The sequence below is a fragment of the Colias philodice genome, chromosome 27 (assembly GCF_061535455.1).
Source record: "Colias philodice isolate Cphi_HAF_F1 chromosome 27, ilColPhil1 Martin Lab GWU primary, whole genome shotgun sequence".
Lineage (NCBI taxonomy): Eukaryota > Metazoa > Arthropoda > Insecta > Lepidoptera > Pieridae > Colias > Colias philodice.
Genome location: NC_143112.1, coordinates 1,879,832 through 1,899,219, shown reverse-complemented (window position 1 = coordinate 1,899,219; position 19,388 = coordinate 1,879,832). Strand labels below are relative to the sequence as shown.

Here is a 19,388-nt window from a genome sequence, read left to right as displayed (position 1 = left end):
AACGTCTTTACAAATTTCACAAAATCGGTTCGGTACTTTAAAAGCTAAATATGTAGTTTATTTTTTATCAAACAGAGAATACAAGTTCTTGTGATATAAAACATATTTTAGCTGCTTATGTTCATCCATGCCATATGGTTATTTAAAACGATTCCATTATATAAAACTTTATCCAGGAAATCGGAAAAGGAATAAAAATTGCTTTTATCTTGTAGATAATAATTTCACATTAAATATGATATTGTATAAAATTGAATGCATGTAAATATGTTATTACATGCATTCAATTCAAAAGGCTGAATTAATGAATGTATTCATAAAAATGTAGAAACATGAAACACAGGGAATAAATCAAACACAATATTGTATTTTATATGCATATATTCGGATTCAATATTTCAATAGCTATCAATAATTAATACAACTTAACTTAAAAAAAATACACTGACTCTTTATCGAACTTAGTACAATGAATGTACTTAACCCTAACTTATCTATGTCCAAGCATAAAATGTACTATAAGTTACAAATTTATTACTTCATTCTACATTTCCGAAAATTAAATTAAAAACAAATCTATGCAAATGTATTTATAATGTAATAAATAAATGTACTAATTTCGCTAAATGAACACGACATTTGGATTCAAACGTTGATTTAAATTCAAATTATATTTATTAATCGAAATCAATACATTCCAAGGCATAAATACATAACCTAGTAATCTCTCAATAATTGTATTGTTCGTTTCATTTACTTTACATTTAAATGAAATGCACGATTTCACTGACCGTTCCCAAAGTTGACTTTAAGTTCAAATGAAACACGATTATTTCATTTATTTCGTAAGTAAATTAAACTATTATAAATTAATTTACATCGACTGTACATTAACGAAAGTGAATCACAGCGATTTGCCGACAGTTTAGGAATAACACATAACTTTATACTAAGTCACATATACAATCGTAGCACGCACATTTACAAATTCATTTAAAAATAAAAATTCTTATTCTCTATTTACAATAGTTTTAACGCAAGTGCGATAGTCACTAGACATAGCCTAATTTAAAAGTAAATGATATGACTTGGGAATGTACATTGCAAAACATAATGTTTGGAATTTTATGGCTCGCCAGCCGTAATTAGGCCTCAGTTAAATAATTCGTTGAATTTAAAGCCGCTTTAAATAAAAGTCTTAGAACGATTCGTAAATATTAAATTGGACAAATGCGAAAACCGTGTTTGTGATTTATTGGTGATAATAAAGATAAGTTACTGTGTTTTTAAATTACTGGGATATGATTTTGTACTAAGTTGTGTGGCAAGAAAACACGGTAAGCGCTTTTGTCCAAAATGAAAATTTACAAAGTATAGACAGAATCTCCTTTGCAATTAACTATAGACAGTGTATAGCAACGACGCTCGTTTCGTCGCAAGTCAAGGTGCGATATGTATAAATGTACAACCGATTTCGCCCACTTTCAAAATGAATGAAACATTTCCGCCAAAGTCGACGGCACGATCGAAGAAATGTGTCGAACATTTGAAAGTAGAAAAGATCGAAACAAAAACGAGTCGAAATCGAACCGAGCGCCGCTGGGACACACTGCCGCCTATATTTACAATAACCTAGAAAAAGACTAGAGATACTACACCATATTAATGCCGTATTTTTCCGGGGCGAAGTAGCTATTACCCGAGTTGGAGAAATTGGTGATTTGGGAGGCTTGTAGCATGCTGAGGTGTGGGGAGTTTTGGGATTGGTTTTCTGGGGACTCGGGGCCAGAGGAAAGGATATTGTGTGAGGGCCACGCGGCAGGTGGGGACGGGTTTCCGAACGATACCTGGTTGTAGAGCTGGTTGCCGTTCGCGAGGTTGTGGCCGTGGCTGCCGTGGGACTGGTTCACTGAGCCGTTGAAGTACTCCATCTGGAAAAGGTGTTTGTTAGTTTGTGTGGCTATTTCTCTTGGTGTATGTTTATTTAGGATAAGGCTGTCTGTTTGTTTTTGGGACAATTGTGTATTAACAACATTGGATGGATAGAGATGTAGGAATACGTTATTTAATAAAGATATCGAAATATTTATATTGGATTGTGTTGTTAAAGAACTTATTTGACTAACTTTTGACGCTGTAAGCAATTCTACAAAGAAAGATTAGGGTTAAGCTACTGATAAATTATGTTATTAGTTAACTAACGAAGTATTCTAAAGTGAAATTTTATGAGACTTCAATAAAGATTTACAGCAATTCACGAGAATGTTACTATCAAATAGGAAGTTAACATCAATATCTTACCTGACTAGGATAATACGGCGAATTGTACGCGCTCTGCCCGTAGCCCTGATGGTGGTGCGAGCTCGAATAACTTCGTATATAATCCGAGCTGCCGGGCCAATGGAAGCTATTGTAGCTGTCCGGGTGATACACATTCCCCGGTCCGTTCAGGCTCTGCGGAGTTATGGGGGGCGAGGGCGTAGTCATTATCGAGGAATTAGATCCTAACGGAGTCAGGTTGCCAGTCAAACGGGAGCTATACTGGTCCTTAACTAGGTTACTGCCGAACGACTTCTCCGAATAATCGACTTTACTCGAATAATCCAGTCTTTTTGGGCTCGAATATAACTCCTGTTTCGGAGTAACACCATACGAGTGGACGTTGGATAACGTATCTGAGGGGGAGGAATCCTTCCCGCTGATTCTTAAGTCGTTCGAATTGTAATGATGGAGTGATAAATTCTTGTTTAGAGGAGATGAGTCGTAGTTGGATGGAGCGCTTTCCTTCTTACAGATTACATTGATTGGTGGGCTGACTGAAGTTGTGGGGGTTATTGGTAGGTTCGGTGATGACGTCGTGATACTCGACGTGTTTTGTGTCGTGGAACTCGAACTAGTTAAGGATTTCGATGTGGATATCTTTGAGGAGGAATTGCTTTTTATCGTATTTGTGGACGATATTGTTTTGGATCCGGAGGAAGATTTGCTGGATATCTGCGTGTTGGTTTGCTGTTGGAGTTGTTGCCGACATTTCGCGCGGCGGTTTTTGAACCAGACCTGTAAATAAAATATTGTTTTACTACAAACATACAGAGGTTTTTATTTTCTATATATTAAGGAAGTTATTTTTATAATTTATGTATATACCGAAAAATACAGACTGTTTATAAATGAACTACAACACATTATTGTTGTCTTTCTAAATCTATAATTTGTCAATGACATAACACCAGATTTATAATGGTATTACCACTAAACAATTTAAACACAGTCTAACTTTAAACCAGGGATCTGTCACTTTAATAGTAATTGTCTAGGTATGTGAAATACGACAACCCGCGCTAAAATTATATAACCCTGTCTAAAGATGTGAATTTCTTGATATTTTGTTCAGAAGCAAGTTTTTATTTAAAGAGACATTTTTGTAACTAATTTATTAACTTCATATTATTCAATAAGAAATAAGAATAATAAACATGTAGATTCATCTAACAATCCTAATATAAATTGGTTAGTGGTAGGCGATATAATTCACAAATAAGCCGCAAAATAAACAGGGGTATTGTATACACATTGCAATTACTCCCTATTACGTGTGAGCCATCTGTTCGTTATATTTTATTAGAAAATGCGTATAAATAAGAAAATATGGAATTTAATTCATAAGATATATTATGTATAGAGAATTATGTCGTGCAGGTAATTTAAATTGTTTAAATATTAAATCGTCTTTTTGGTATCGTTAAATATATTTTCAGCTTATAATTCTAATTCCTTGTACAGTTGTATTAGTAATTCTTATTGGCTTACTTAAAGAATTACATAGGTATGAAAAAAATCGCTTTTTTTATTTTTATTTAGAATACGTTCCCATGCTTATACGCTCTATGATTATAATATTCATCTTTTGAGTATTATTTTTATTATTTTGTACCTATTTATCGTTTGAGCAATTCACTATCGCTGTAATATATCAAACATTTCATCATATCAATTATCTACAGTAAAACTAATGATTGATGAAAGTGATTGATATCTTGCAGACTGATATCATTTTATTTTCGAACATAGATACAATATAGACTGATACTTGTTTTAGTTCAGCAGTTTATTGCATTATCACTACATAGTATAAAACAAAGTCGCTTTCTCTGCCCCTATGTCCCTATGTATGAAATCTTTAAAACTACGCAACGGATTTTGATGCGGTTTTTTTAATGGATAGAGTGATTCAAGAGGAAGGTTTTAGTATATAATTTATTATGTTTTAGACAAAGCGGGCGAAGCCGCGGGCGGAAAGCTAGTCATGGTTATAAAATAAGTATTTTTAGGCCTCTTATACGGTTAATTCGTACGTATGGCACGTCTACAAGCTTCCATAGTGATCCATACAACACATGACGACCGTGCCTGTAGGTACAGCAAATTATCCGCAGATTTTCACGGCGAAAAACCGTGTGTATATAAGCGCCTTAAGATTCCGAACGTCAAAAGGAAAAGACACTGAAATATTACCCTTATAGGATATCTTTGTTGTCCGTCTGTCTGTCTATCTGTTTTATGTAAGTAGCAGCAAAACAAAGTATGATATTATATCCTTTATTAATTATTTGTAAATAATATGAAAAACAGGCAGCCATTTAAACAAAAAAATCAATCACGATACTCCATAGACCATAATTTGCAACAATTCTTTCCAACCAATATTGAATTCACATACACCCATACATATTATAATTATCAACAAAATGGCCGCTTGCATCTGTTACTATAACAAAGGCCATTCATTCTTTGCTCTTTTTCATAAAACTTAACTCATTCATTACTGGGGGGAGTTAATCCGACTACTTCGTATACAGTCACGTGATAACGTGCTGGGCTTGCATTTTGCAACTGTTTCATTTATATTTTATATGAATAGACCATGGTTAATGGTATAGGAATGATTTTTGAAATCAGCTATGTAAATAGAAAGCGGAGGTTTGTAAAAAATATAAATTATAACTAGCGATCCGCCCCGGCTTCGCCCGTGGTATATATTTCGTAATAAAAAGTAGCCTATGTCCTTTCTCGGGTATCAAAATATCTCCATACCAAATTTCAGGGAAATTGGTTCAGTAGTTTAGGCGTGATTGAGTAACAGACAGACTGACAGAGTTACTTTCGCATTTATAATATTAATAGTATGGAAAAAAATAAAAAATAAATTTTATAATATGTACCACTTTAATGTGAAAGGAAACAACAATTAAATATATAATAATAGTTTGTCCGTCCGTTGTTTTCCTTTGGTTGACATCCAAAACGTTTCAATCGTATTATCATATAATTTATTAAAAATCTACCAGATAGCTGGTGTTTTGATATATTTTTATTTTGTAACAGTTACAGGGTTACAGGTAATTGAATGCGTACAAAGATGCGATCTCCCGCTAGCATAGAATGTATACTAATATTAAAAAGCTGAAGAGTTTGTTTGTTTGTTTGAACGCGCTAATCTCATGAACTACTGGTCCAATTTGAAAAATTATTTCGGTGTTGGGTAGCTCATTTATCGAGGAAGGCTATTATCATCACGCTAAGACCAACAGAAGCGGAACCATGCGGGTGAAACCGCGGAGCGCAGCTAGTATATTATCTATTTAAAATATGTTTGTAATTACTAGAATTATTACCTACATCATATTTAGTTGTGACACCGAATGCGCACCATTTTGTATTCGTATCGATAGGTTGTAGCGGTACCACAGTATTACCATATTTCCTACAGTATGGCGACGAATGTACTTGTGCAGAGAAACGGAGGGGAACTGGCGGGGGGTCGGGCGACGCGGGCCGCTTAATGCAATCACGCTGAGTTTGCATTAACAATCGCGAAAGGACGACGCAGTCGTATTTTTTGTGTAATAATTTTATTATACATAGGTACTTACATATTCTATTATGGCGCGCAAAAACTGTTCCGTTTACGAATGTAAATCTACATTGAAATCCCAGAAGGAAACAATATTTCAGAAAGATTGTATTAATTGTATCTGTTGAATCAAAATCAAAGCTATGTATATGTTGTCCTCATTATTTTATAATCAGATTGTACATCCCAATGCGAATGCATTACTTAGTTAAATGGTATAATATACAATTAAGAACATCCAAAAATAAAGTGTCCACGTAAATAATATTTAGCAATGCAATATCTGTAATTATATATTTATGAACAAATAATTACATCAGATTTAATAATTGCAATTATTTTGAATGTACATATGAATAAATGATTTCATCATAGTATTAATAATCACAATTGTTTTATTTCCCATTTGTTGCAACCCTAGCGTATTTTCGTGTGGCAGCGTAAGTACCTACGCTGGCGGCGGCATCGCGCGACATCAAAGGCGATTCCTTACTGTAGGAAATAACATTGTAATACTGTGGCGGTACTATGAAGGATTATTAGGGATAATACGGATTAGTTTTTGAACTTATTACATTGTAGATTTTGATATTGGAAATATTTATTTAAAAATATTTAAGAGTGCATAGAAAAAAATATAATACCTTTGTAATACTAATTTTACAACTTTATAACCATAACTCCTATAAGACATTAAAAATATCAATTAAAAATAATGAATATATAAATTAGAATACAAAGGTTACATCCTCATTAACCGTATCTCTTGCAAAGATCAAAATAATCCAATTATACTAACCCTAACTAGATAATATCAAGGAAATTAGTTCAAAGATGAAGTATTGTAAATAGTCATGAGGGAGATTATAGTTGACTATAACTGAGGTTCTATTGCGAAGACTGGATAAATATGTTATCTATACTATAATATTATAAAGCTGAAGAGTTTGTTTATTTGTTTGAACGCGTTAATCTCAGGAACTACTAGTCCGATTTGAAAAAATCTTTCGGTGTTAGATGATAATAGATACCCCGTTTATCGAGGAAGGCTATACGCTATATGTAAGTCGTGCTAAGACCAACAGGAGTGGGGCAATGCGGGTAAAACCGCAGGGCACAGCTAGTACTACATAATAGTATGATAAATCATAACACTACCTGTAAGTTGCGTTCAACCCTAATACAATTATCAAATAAAAGGCGTTTAAATCAAATAAACAGAGCGCTCCATTACATTACGTCCGCTCTCTTTGAAGTCTCGAAGCGAAATGAACGATCTCATCATGTTTAACGTTCTGTCGAACAATGGAGTGCGGATTCGATTTTCAAATTTCAAATTTGGAACGTAATTCGATTGGTTCGTTAATGCGAGAGTCATGTTCGTAAATGGAATAAAAGAAAATGTGGGAATTAACTTTTAGTTAGGGAGCCAGGTGCAAATTTGGTTAACTATTTCCTCTCAAGAGATAATTCGTCAGACGCATGAGAGTATAGTATTATAAAGCCTCGTGAACGTCAGCTGGCGCTCGGTTGGGGGGGTGAGCGGTTGTAGCCTCCCACGCACATAGGAAAAAAAATACATTCATTCATTCATTTCCTCTCAGCTAAAAATTTGTCAAATTGTAGCTAACCCAATATCTCAACGAAAAAAAATAGTCAGCTGGTTACAACATGGTGTATTATACGTCAGCTGGTGTCTCGAACATGAAAGTTAAATTTAAAGAAAAATTTATTTTCCGTTATTTCCTCTCAAACAAAAATTTACCTGATGATAGCTTATATGTAACTGTGGATAAATATATATGTCAGCTGGCGGTATCTTGGTGGAAAAACCGTCAGCTGATACGGGAGGCTACAACCGCTCTTCCCCCCAACCGAGCTCCAGCTGACGTTCACGAGGCTTCATAATACTATACTTTGATGCATTTTACTAATTACCGCTTGAGAGGAACTTGGTCATAAAATCTGCTGCTGGCTCCCGGACCATTTGATTTTTAGCTATTTCCATTTAGCACTATGGCTAAAGACTTGAAAACTGAAATGTACTCAAAAGAATGTGCTACAATTGAACAAATACTGTAACAAAGTCACATATTGTGTTTGTATTTTGATTGGTAAGTTGCGTTTTCTTTGGAAGAAAGAAGAAAAAACCATTTCTAAAAGAAAAATCGACTTTTATGTCATTGGAGTACGGTCATATTTCTAAAATTTATAAATAAATAACTGATTACATACTAGTAACTACCGTATCTTAAAACATAATTAATTTTGCATCAATAAATCCTAATTTCACATAATCACATTAAAATAATTGAAACATATTTATTTACGGATTATAATAATCAAATTAATTGAAATAAATTTTATATCACTTTCATATTTACAGATTATGTTAATTTTGAATTAATTAAATGGCGTTATTAAATAATTTGATAATATATTTAGATATCTCGAGACATTTACATTTTACAATATTCATTAAAATAATTATGTATTATTATGGATGCATCATTTTAAAAACATAACAAGACAAGTGTACACTAGCTGTGCCCCGCGGTTTCACCCGTGTAGCTCTGCTCCTGTTGGTCTACTTTCTCGATAAATGGACTATCTAACACCGAAAGAATTTTTCTAATCGGACCAGTAGTTCCTGAGATAAGCGCGTTCAAACAAACAAACAAACTCTTCAGCTTTATAATATTACCTAGTATAGATAATTGCGTCATCTAAATTTAAGCATACAATATAATCATCTGTATGTTTGTATGTATGTTCTTTTATACTATTTGACCGACTTAATTAAATGGACAGATTTACTTTTAACTTTGTACACTTATCAAGGATCGGTGGCAATACAATAATTTCATGAACTTACCTATTGTTTACTTATTGTTCTGATTAATAAAAAAATATATTTAATAATATTCTCTAAGTTAATCCATAATTAAAGTGTGTTTTTTTTAGTTTTTTAACTAATTTAAGAGTATAGCATAATATGATAAAACTTTAGACGATGTAGTCATGACTCATGAGCTTACCTTATTGTTTACTTATAAAATATTTTTACTCTTAGTTCATTCTATCATGAAAGCGTGTTTTTTTTTAACTAAATTAAGATTATTTCTTAATATGATACTTTTTACCATAGAGATACCTATATAGATAGGTATGATAGCATATAACTACCAAATAATTTAACATACCTGAACCCTCGACTCCGGCAGGTTAATCTTCAAAGCGACCTCCTCCCTCATGAAGATGTCAGGATATCTCGTCTTCCCGAAGAGTGCTTCGAGCACGTCTAGTTGTGCCCGTGTGAATGTTGTACGCTCTCGCCTTTGCTTTCTGGGGTTCACGCCTGTAAAATGGGGTATTTTAGACTTATTGGTATAATTATATTGATATGTATGTTTGATAATTATGTAATAACAGTGGTTGTATTTGAGATACGGTTGTTGGTATTTGGTGGATTATAAGCGAAAAGATAGGTGTTAAGAAACATAAAAATAAGATTATAGTTAAGACTTATTATGACTATAACTCTAATTAATAAAAAAGTGAGTCGTAGTTTTTGAACTTCTGTCGTTTAATTGATTTAAAATGCAAAAATATAACTTTTTTTTAAAAGCAAAGTAGTATCATATTAATATAGATTGTTTACCTATCAATTATATTTTTTAAGCAGTACCTATTACTATAGTAAAAAGAAAACATGGAGATTAAAAATGATAACTAAAACAAAACCCAATCAAGTAATCAACTCCTCATATAATCATAAATAATTTGCTAATAAATAATCTAAAACCTACTACAGACAGCTTTGACAAGATAATTAATATTTTGTTCGCATCAGTTCGCGACGTGTGAAAACATGTAATAAACAGGTTATGTGGGAACTTTATTGCAAGTGATTTAAAACATTATTGTAGGTACTGTAATTAAATAAAAAATAATCTTTAAAATATTTATATATATATATGTACGCGCATTATAGCTATGGAATGGCTGCACTGAATTGGATTACATTTTTGAAGTGAAAACTTCTTTAGCGGCGTTGGGTATAAAATCTTTAACTCGCGTCAGGACACGTGGCCTGATCGAAAAAGCGTAACACGGATTTTTTTTTAGCCCTTATATTCCATGCGTAAGACGGATACCATTCCAAAATATCAAACATGCTGAACGTTAATAATCAAGTTTTCACTTCTGCCGGCACTCCCAGAGTGCAACCCGTCTTTTTTTTATGTGAAAATGTTTTTCCGAGCGACTTGTTTTTTTAATTCCCACTACATAGGTGCCTAACTTGTTTAAAAAAGGGTAAAGGAAAAAGTTTAAAATAAGCTTTATTTAATTAGACCTTCTAGTGACTAGTCTAATGAACATTAATTAAAAGAATTAAAAAAATTGTAAAGCTAGGTTAAAATATATTTATAACTGAATAATAATAAATGTAAACAAATATATTAAAATATTATCTGGAATGGAACATACTGTTTATTCCGAACTTAATGTTTACGCCTACACAGTTCATTTATCTAAATCAAAAGTAAAAAACCTTAATTTAAGATAATATTTCATACTGAGTAATTTAACAGTTCCGTTGCTTTTATTAAGTATTTATAATATGTCAAATTAATTAACGAGGGCCATTAATAAAATTTAATGCGTCATAAAATTTGTCATTAATCTTTATATTGGAAAATGTAATTGCCAAGTTTGTGGAAAGGGTTTAAAATGTATTTTGTGTCATTTTGTTTTACTGTTACAGTGTTTCCATATCTTTCTTTATCTTTCCTTTCTTTTATCTATACTAATATTATAAAGCTGAAGAGTTTGTTTGTTTGTTCGTTTATTTGTTTGAACGCGCTAATCTCGGGAACTACTGGTCCGACTTGAAAAATTCTTTCGGTGTTAGATAGCTCATTTATCGAGGAAGGCTATAGGCTATATACCATCACGCTACGACCAACAGGAGAGGAGCCACGGGGGTGAAACCGCGCGGAGCGGCTAGTGGAATATACAGGGTGTAATCGTTAAGTGTGCACAGGCGATTTTTCCGTAAGTATTACAGATAACAAAAAACTTTAAACTGATATCGAAAGTACTTAACCTAATGAGTAAAATGACCGTAATAAATTTTTAAAAATAAATCGAGAAACATCAAAAAAAATATCTTTAAACCCTCCCATACATTAAGTATGAAATATGAATATCCCATATAAGTACATTTAATATGAAAGATTTTAGCTTTCTTTTTCTTTTTTGGTTTTCTGCTTTAATTACTTCGCAAATTTGAAGTGGCATTTTCCACGCTCTTTCCGGACATTTTCACGCATTTTCCGGATATTTTCCGGGGATTTTCCGAGCATTTTCCGGGCATTTTCGCACGCTTTTTTCGGAAATTTTCACGCATTTTCCGGATAATTTCCAGATATTTTCCAGGCATTACCCAGGCATATTCCAGGGATTTTCCAGGCATTTTCCCGCCTTTTCCGGACATTTCCACGCATTTTCCGGATATTTCCAGACATTTCCCTGGCATTTTCCGGTTATTTTCCGGGAATGTTCCGGGATTTTTCCAGGCATTTTCCGGGAATTTCCCAGGAATTTTCCGGGGATTTTCCGAGCATTTCCCTGGGATTTTCCGGATTTTTCCAGACATTTTCCGGTTATTTTCCGGGAATTTCCCAGGCATTGTCCGGCGATTTTCCAGGCATTTTCCACGCTCCCCCCGGACATTTTCCGGACATTTTCCAGGGATTTTCCGGAAATTTCCACGCATTTTCCGGATATTTTCCATACATTTCCCAGGCATTTTCCGGGAATTTCCCAGGCATTTTCCGGGGAATTTCCTAGCATTTCCCGGGGATTTTCCGGACATTTTCCAGACATTTACAGGCTACGTCAGGGAAATGTCCGGAAAATGCCTGGAAAATATCTGGAAAATACCCGGAAAATGCGTGAAAATGTCCGGAAAATGCGTGGAAATGCCTGGAAAAGCCCTGGAAAATCCCTGGGAAATGTCCGGAAAATGTCCGGAAAATTCCCGGAAAATGCGTGAAAATTTCCGGAAAAACGTGGAAAATGTCACTTCAAATTTGCGAAGTAATTAAAGCAGAAAACCAAAAAAAGAAAAAGAAAGCTAAAATCTTTCATATTAAATGTATATGGGATATTCATATTTCATACTTAATGTATGGGAGGGTTTAAAGATAATTTTTTTGATATTTCTCGATTTATTTTTAAAAATTTATTACGGCCATTTTACTCATTAGGTTAAGTACTTTCGATATCAGTTTAAAGTTTTTTGTTATCTGTAATACTTACGGATAAATCGCCTGTGCACACTTAACGATTACACCCTGTATACCTACGCTATGTACCACTTATAATATTACTTATACCTATACCTATATATATGTATTTAGATCCTAATTCTTAAATTATTTCTCTCTAATATAAATAGAAACTTATAAGCCTTGTGAAAACGAAAATTGGACAAAACACGGGGATGGATTTTGAATAAGAAGCAGTCACATAATTCTAAAAACTATGTGACTGCAGCTTCTAATAATTAACAAGTAATCTAAAAACTTACGCTGTTTCCGATGTTTTATACGTCCGAAAGTAAATAGAAATATACATATTACTAGCGGTCCGCCCCGGCTTCGCCCGTGGTACATATTTCGCAATAAAAGGTAGCCTATGTTCTTTCTCAGGGTCTAAAGATTATTTGTGCCAAATTTCATCAAAATCGGTCCAGTAGTTTATGCGTGAAAACCATACATACATACATACATACAAACCTTTCCTCTTTATAATATTAGTATAGATATCTTTGTCTGTAATAAATATCATTAACTTATAGCTAATTTATCAGAGTAGGTACATTTTTTCTCATGAAAAGTTACTTCGAACTACGATGCGCGTATAAAATCCAGTCCAACCAACCATGAAGTCTACCTACATTATTAATTGAACAACTTAAAAAACAATCAATTAAAACAATAATCACCGTGTAGAATGCCATTGTTTAAATTTAAAATGTCAAGAATTCCCGCGTAAATCATGTTGAAAAACAAACACAGAGTATAAAAGCGTGCCACAGATATGTAATCCCTATAGAAAAATACTAGCCCGCCATTTGTCAAGTTTATATTACGTTAAACATTTGTAAGACTTGATTAAATGAGTTGTTAGAGAAAATTACATGATTAATTGCTTAGTCTCTTTATGTTAGACATAGACAACAAATCCGTACCATAAATGAAATGTTTCTATTTTCGAGTGTTAAGTGCTAATTTTAGAACGTAAATATTCAATGAAAAATGTCAAATTCATACATCGAATTCATATGAATTTTTTTGTTTGTTTGACAAAGGAAGTTAAACTAAACAGTTTCATGTAGAACTCATTACTCAACGCTTAACATTGTTCAAAAATGTGAACAGAAATTAAACTCAAATCTTGATTAATTGTTTAGATAGATAACGAAGAAAACTAGGTACTATCTGATAGAAGTAAATTTAAAAGGACTATTTTCAAGAATTTTTTTTATCATTTTCTATTATATATTTTGAACGTTTTTTCAGTATCATGTAACGGCTATTTAATAATATCAAATTAATTTCAACCGAACAAAAGATCGGTGACGCGAACGTCAAAATTTTAATTCGACCGTCAAACCAAACTCAGCTGGGGCGAAAAATTGTTATTAGACTTTTCAATCGCGCTCTCGCTTACGGATTAAAATAAAATAATACAACGTTCATTCGAAACTAGTCCGAAACCGTCCCCATTGAAATCCAAACAAACATTTCATACGAAAACTGTCACATTACCTATCCATAGAAAAGTGAAAATAAATAGACAGACATCTGTCCCGTTCCGCCGCGAGCGTTCCGTGAAGGATAGAGCAGGACAGATGCGTTCGAATTGTCATCGTTAACAATGGGGGCTTGAGCGTTAATCCTCATGACATGGCGGTCTTTTTTCTTTTTTAGCGTGGGCTCTGATATTATCTGAGGCTGATTTTCGATAGGGCTAGTAGCTTGTTTATGCTGGCTTGTCTATGACTCCTAATGGTGTATTCGTGTAGTATCTTGTTACGACGCCGATCATTTTAAAGGTGCGGTAGATGCCATGATAACATCTAAGCTCGAACTTGCTCGATTTTGGTTACGCATTTCTGTGAAGCGCACTTGAGGTGGTCTTATGGTTAGCGCATGTCACGGTATTGATTATATTATGTAACATATATTGTAATATATATTTAGATTTTTAATCTGTATTCATTGATTGGATGAGCACCGTAACAAATTTATTCTGAAGACTTTTTTGTGTGTAATATTGGTGTAGCTAGAAACCTATTGTTACCTACTACATTTTACATACCTACTGTTATAATATAGGCAATCCTATCTACTTAGTTTATAAGTTAGAAGTACACCATCATCTTGCATTTCAAACAGTTTCATTTATTTATTTCTTCACGTAACAAAAGTGGCCCAAACCTCTGAATTAGCCATTAGCACGTGTCTGCAATACAAACACACCACAACCGGTATGCAACGCTTGTTATTTTCCCGTTTTTCACGCTATTTGACCCCAGGGGTCTCCGACGCATCCTTTTTAATGATGTGTAAAATATCCGAGGGGAACACAGCTGCGTCATTGTCAAATTCACCCTTATAGAAAGGAGTTTTCACTACTGGCAACTCTTAAAAAAAAATCGCGGGAACGTCAACTGTCAAATTGACAGGGGCTCGTAATGGCGCGCAAACGTTTGTTTTAGTTGTTTGCTCTAATTAGGAGCATTTTGATGTATAATGATGGGCGGAGATAAATTTAATGATGCATGCGCTATTCATTTGGGAACTTAATCTGATCGCAAATATATCATGAGGGAACATATTGTGTATAATTGGTTGTTATTCGTTTAAGAAGATATAAGATCTGCAGATGAAAGAATGCAATTTGCTGAATCTAGATCGAGTTAGAGATATTTAACAGATAAATAGTTTTAATTTCGTAGCGTTTCGTTTTAAGTGAAGATGGCTTATTTTTCTTAAAATAAAGAGTTGCTCATAATAATAATTGTACCTACTTACTTGTAGAGTTGTTACGAATAGTATGGTGTTATATAATTGTCCAATAAATGTTACGCTGTTATCTTCTTCTCTTATATATAAAAATGAATCGCAAAATGTGTTGGTAAGCGCATAACTCGAGAACGGCTGAACCGATTTCGATAATTCTTTTTTTATTATATTCCTTGAAGGACGAGGATGGTTTTTATGTAGAGAAAACGTAAACATGTACCACGGGCGAAGCCGGGGCGGACCGCTAGTCTACTATATAAAAATAAGTCGGGTTTTCCTTCCTGACGCTATAACTCCAGAACGCACGAATCGATTTCCACGGTTTTGTATTCGTTGGAGAGGTCTCGGGCTCCGTGAGGTTTACAGCAAAGAAAAGGTGTCTCGGGTGGCGAAACGGAGTTCACCCGGTTTGCTAGTCCAGTATATATTAAATTTAAGCATATTCTTAACGCATTTTGATATTCGCTTATACAGGGTGTCCCACTGTTGGTATACTAAGCTCAAAGGAGGTTATAGTTTTGCATACGCTGAGTACGTAAAAAATAATTAAAAAATTCCAGACGCATTTTTTTTTTCAAATAGATGAATTCTTAAAACTCTATGTGTACACCCATAACAAGCGAGCCGCCCAACTTTGCCACCAGCACGTGAGCTATCGTTTAAGATTATGTTTTCATAGATAAAATGCTCATATTATTAGAGAAGCGGTATATGCCGGCTACGCGAAGCTAGAGAAGAAAATATGGATTTTCAGGAAAAATTTAGCAAAAAATTTTGGACGTAATTTTTTTTTAAAGTATTTTTTACGTGATCAGTGTATGCAAAACTACAAGTTCCTTCGCGCTTAGTATACCAATAGTGGGACACCCTGTATAATACTCAAAATATTATTAAACTTGTAAAAATTCGTATAAATATAATTTTGAGACTAAGTAATAGTTCAATATATCTTTCTTAATACATAAGGAAGTTATATAAATATACATTGCAAATACAGGCTATATTTCACACCCACTGAAACGAGGGTTGCCAACTCATAAATCATGTTAACACATAAATTGTGTGCAACACAGCCCTAAGGGTAACTTTAAGGGTACGCTAATATACATTCTCGACCTTAAGCTATTCAATTAGGGTCGGATATTGAATGGAATGATTTTATTAGCACTAATGTAGGGGTGTGATAACAGAATTGTTGGTAAATTGAAATTTATCTAATAAATTATTGGCTGTTTGTGTGAACTATGGGGCGGTTATTTGTGAAAGCTGTTGCGTAATAGATGAAATTGTAAGTAATATGTGTGGTAGAACAATCGTGGAATTGTAAGGAAAGTTTTTTATAGCTACTTATTATAAAGAGTGGATGTATCTCTCTTTCCAGCAAAATCCACTAAACAAATTTTGATGATACTTTGCATTGAAGTAGCTAACGTACCAGATAATACTTTTGCTTTAGAAATAAGTACTTGCATTTGCTCGAGGGTTCGTCCGTGAAACTGCGCGGCATGGTAAGTACAAAACTATTTTTTCCCGTAAACTATGCTTCTTCAATCAAAAAGAGAAAAACAATATCAAATTTAGCACAGATGTAAAAAGCACAACCGTGCCACAGATTATATTCAACCAGACCATAGAGCCATTAATTTTTTCTATCAATTTCTACAGAAGGGCAGACGGATTATCGTAGCTACCGAAACTATTGGTGTATGCGCCCTTAAGATAAGGGTGCCTCCCCTTAACACATTAACGTTAATCTTAAAACATTTTGATTGTAACGAGATTTTATTTCGTCACGCGTGAATAAGTTAGGAGGTTGCGCAAATGTTTTCTTTATAAGTGCATTCCATATTTAAATGTAATAAGAAATAAACTACGTTTGAAAAGAGAACCTGCATTTTTGAAATGTTGATCGAATGTCGAACCACAGCGCTTATTTATGTTAAATCTATATATTATACAAAAATGAAACACTTTTTCCTTGGTCGCGGCATCACGCGTGAACGGGTGGACCGATTTCGATAAATGCGGAAATATTGCTGATACATAAATGATAAAATCTTTACTATCTAAATATTATAAAGATGAAGAGTTTGTTTTTTTGTTTGAACGCGCTAATCTCAGGAACTACTGGTCCGATTTGAAAAATTATTTCTGTGTTAGATAGCCCATTTATCGAGGAAGACTATATATTATCATCACGCTAAGACCAACGGGAGCGGAGCACTGCGGGTAAAACCGCGGAGCGCAGCTATAGTAACCCATAAAAGCGGGAATATTGCTGATAAATACAATTAAATAAAACAAATAATAGGTAATTTAAATAATAAGTACAAAGTAAAGATAATTTCGCAAATGTATTCATACAGGAAATGATAACATTATCAGCGACGTTCACACCGTTTCAAGATAATATTGTATTTAATCTCGCTTCCGTATGAAGAAATTTTACGCTTTTCTTGTAGAAATAAAATTATAATAATAGATACCTATTATTTATTCTCAAAGCCTAGCCGTTCAGAATATACAGGGTGGAATTTTGTAATGACGGAGTGAAAATTTTAAATCAAAGAATACATTTCATGATTTGGAGAGAATAAGAAAGATTTTAAATCTGTTAAAATTACACTCTGTAGTTTTATTGCGTCTGCATTCTGTTGTCGTCACTTTAAAGTATGGTAAGATTCATTGTATTTGAGTCCGGAAAAATTGAATGTATTAATTATTTAAATATTTATAATACTAAAACATTTCATTCCTATATAAATTCAAAAGGGTATCTAGAGATAAAGTACAAAAGGCCTTATCGCTTATCAGCAATCTCTTCCAAGCTACCTGAGGTTAAAATGAAGGTAAACAATTAATTTATAATAATATAAAAATAGAATTCATAATACTATCTAATATTACGTAATCTTATATCATACTAATTGTATATATATGTAATAGAAATAAACGTTTAATCTAGTTTTTAATTATCTGATATATATTTATTAAAATACTAGCGGTCCGCCCCGGCTTCGCCCGTGGTACATAATTACGTTTTCTCTACATAAGAACCATCCTCGTACTTCAAGGAATATAATAAAAAAAGAATTATCGAAATCGGTTCAGCCGTTCTCGAGTTGCGCTTACCAACACATTTTGCGATTCATCTTTATATATAAGAAGAAGATCTATTTTTTCAACAATAAAAATAACATCAACTCATACTATTATTATTATTTTTTATTTTACTACTACTTTCCTACAACAATTTATTTTACTTTTCGACTTCACCACTCCAGCCCAAAGTAAACTTTTTGTCTGTATGTACACTCATAACGTGCGAATTGCTGAACAAACAGATAATGGAGGTCGCGTGCGTGCCGCGTGTGCAAGTGATAATCAATTTAACGTATTATTTTACAGAATAAATTATTTAAATTGATAGAATGCCACTATAGACTTATAATTTGTATTTAGCCGACTTGACAAAAAGAATGTTGTCAAAAGTTGTTTTTTGTATACCTATAATGCATTAGATCACAAAGTAAAGAATATTATGCGGATTTTAAACGCGTTTTATTGCGAAATACTAAATTATTTATGGAGATTTTTTGTCCATAAATGAAGCTGAATTTCAGCACAGAGTAAAGACAATTAAATTACTCATACTTAAGCTTTATCAAATACATGTATAAATAAATAAATAAATGTATTTTACATTATTTGTCATTAAAATAGTTAAATGGAAAACATATTATGTTATCCGATTCTATAGAGATTCCAAAACATAAGGATTAGTAACGTAAAGCCTTATCAAAATTATAATGTTAAGATAGTTTTATCCTCTTGTTAATTACTGAGTTATTACATATTCATTAACATAATATATTATTATTCTAATCGTCTAATCTTTAATACAAATTTTCGTATAAATAATGTAGGTACAATCTTGTGCCATCAAATCTTAAAATATATGTATGTTTAAGCATTTTTTAAAGAAGAATTTTATTCAAATAACAAACATAAAAGAGCGTATGTGTCGAGCACACGTGTCAGAAGTGAAACTTCTTTGGCAAGATTCAAAGATATTTGGTATCGCCTTACCTACTCCATGATGTGACGGTATTGCCATTTTGCGACTTTGAAATTTTACTCTCAACGCGCCTAGCGAAGTTTCTCTTCAAAAATATCCTTTTTTTACGAGAAGGACCCTAAAACAATTGGACCACAAATCGCTAGCGGTGCTTTCAAAAAGCGCAAACACCGCTTGTTGTTATAGCAATTAGCTGGAGTGTGGGGCGCCTCAGGGCTTGTAACAAGTCACCCTGGTGTCTATTTTCATTAAAAATTGTTGCTTTTTGGTTAATGTACGTATCTACTAGAGATAT

The 19,388-nt window shown here is 33.3% G+C and overlaps 1 protein-coding gene across 1 annotated transcript in view; it reads right to left on the bottom strand.

Moving 5' to 3' along the window:
* Positions 1-381: 381 nt before the first annotated feature.
* The window catches only part of LOC149476509 (uncharacterized), a 68,280-nt gene continuing 49,273 nt past the window's right edge, over positions 382-19,388 (bottom strand). Inside the window, exons 3-5 of the mRNA XM_089711791.1 lie at positions 9,118-9,272; positions 2,302-3,057; positions 382-1,931 (exon numbers count right to left, since the gene is read on the bottom strand). Coding sequence (XP_089567917.1) covers positions 1,653-1,931; positions 2,302-3,057; positions 9,118-9,272 — 1,190 coding nt within the window. The 3' untranslated portion in view covers positions 382-1,652. The remainder of the gene's footprint in view (positions 1,932-2,301; positions 3,058-9,117; positions 9,273-19,388) is intronic.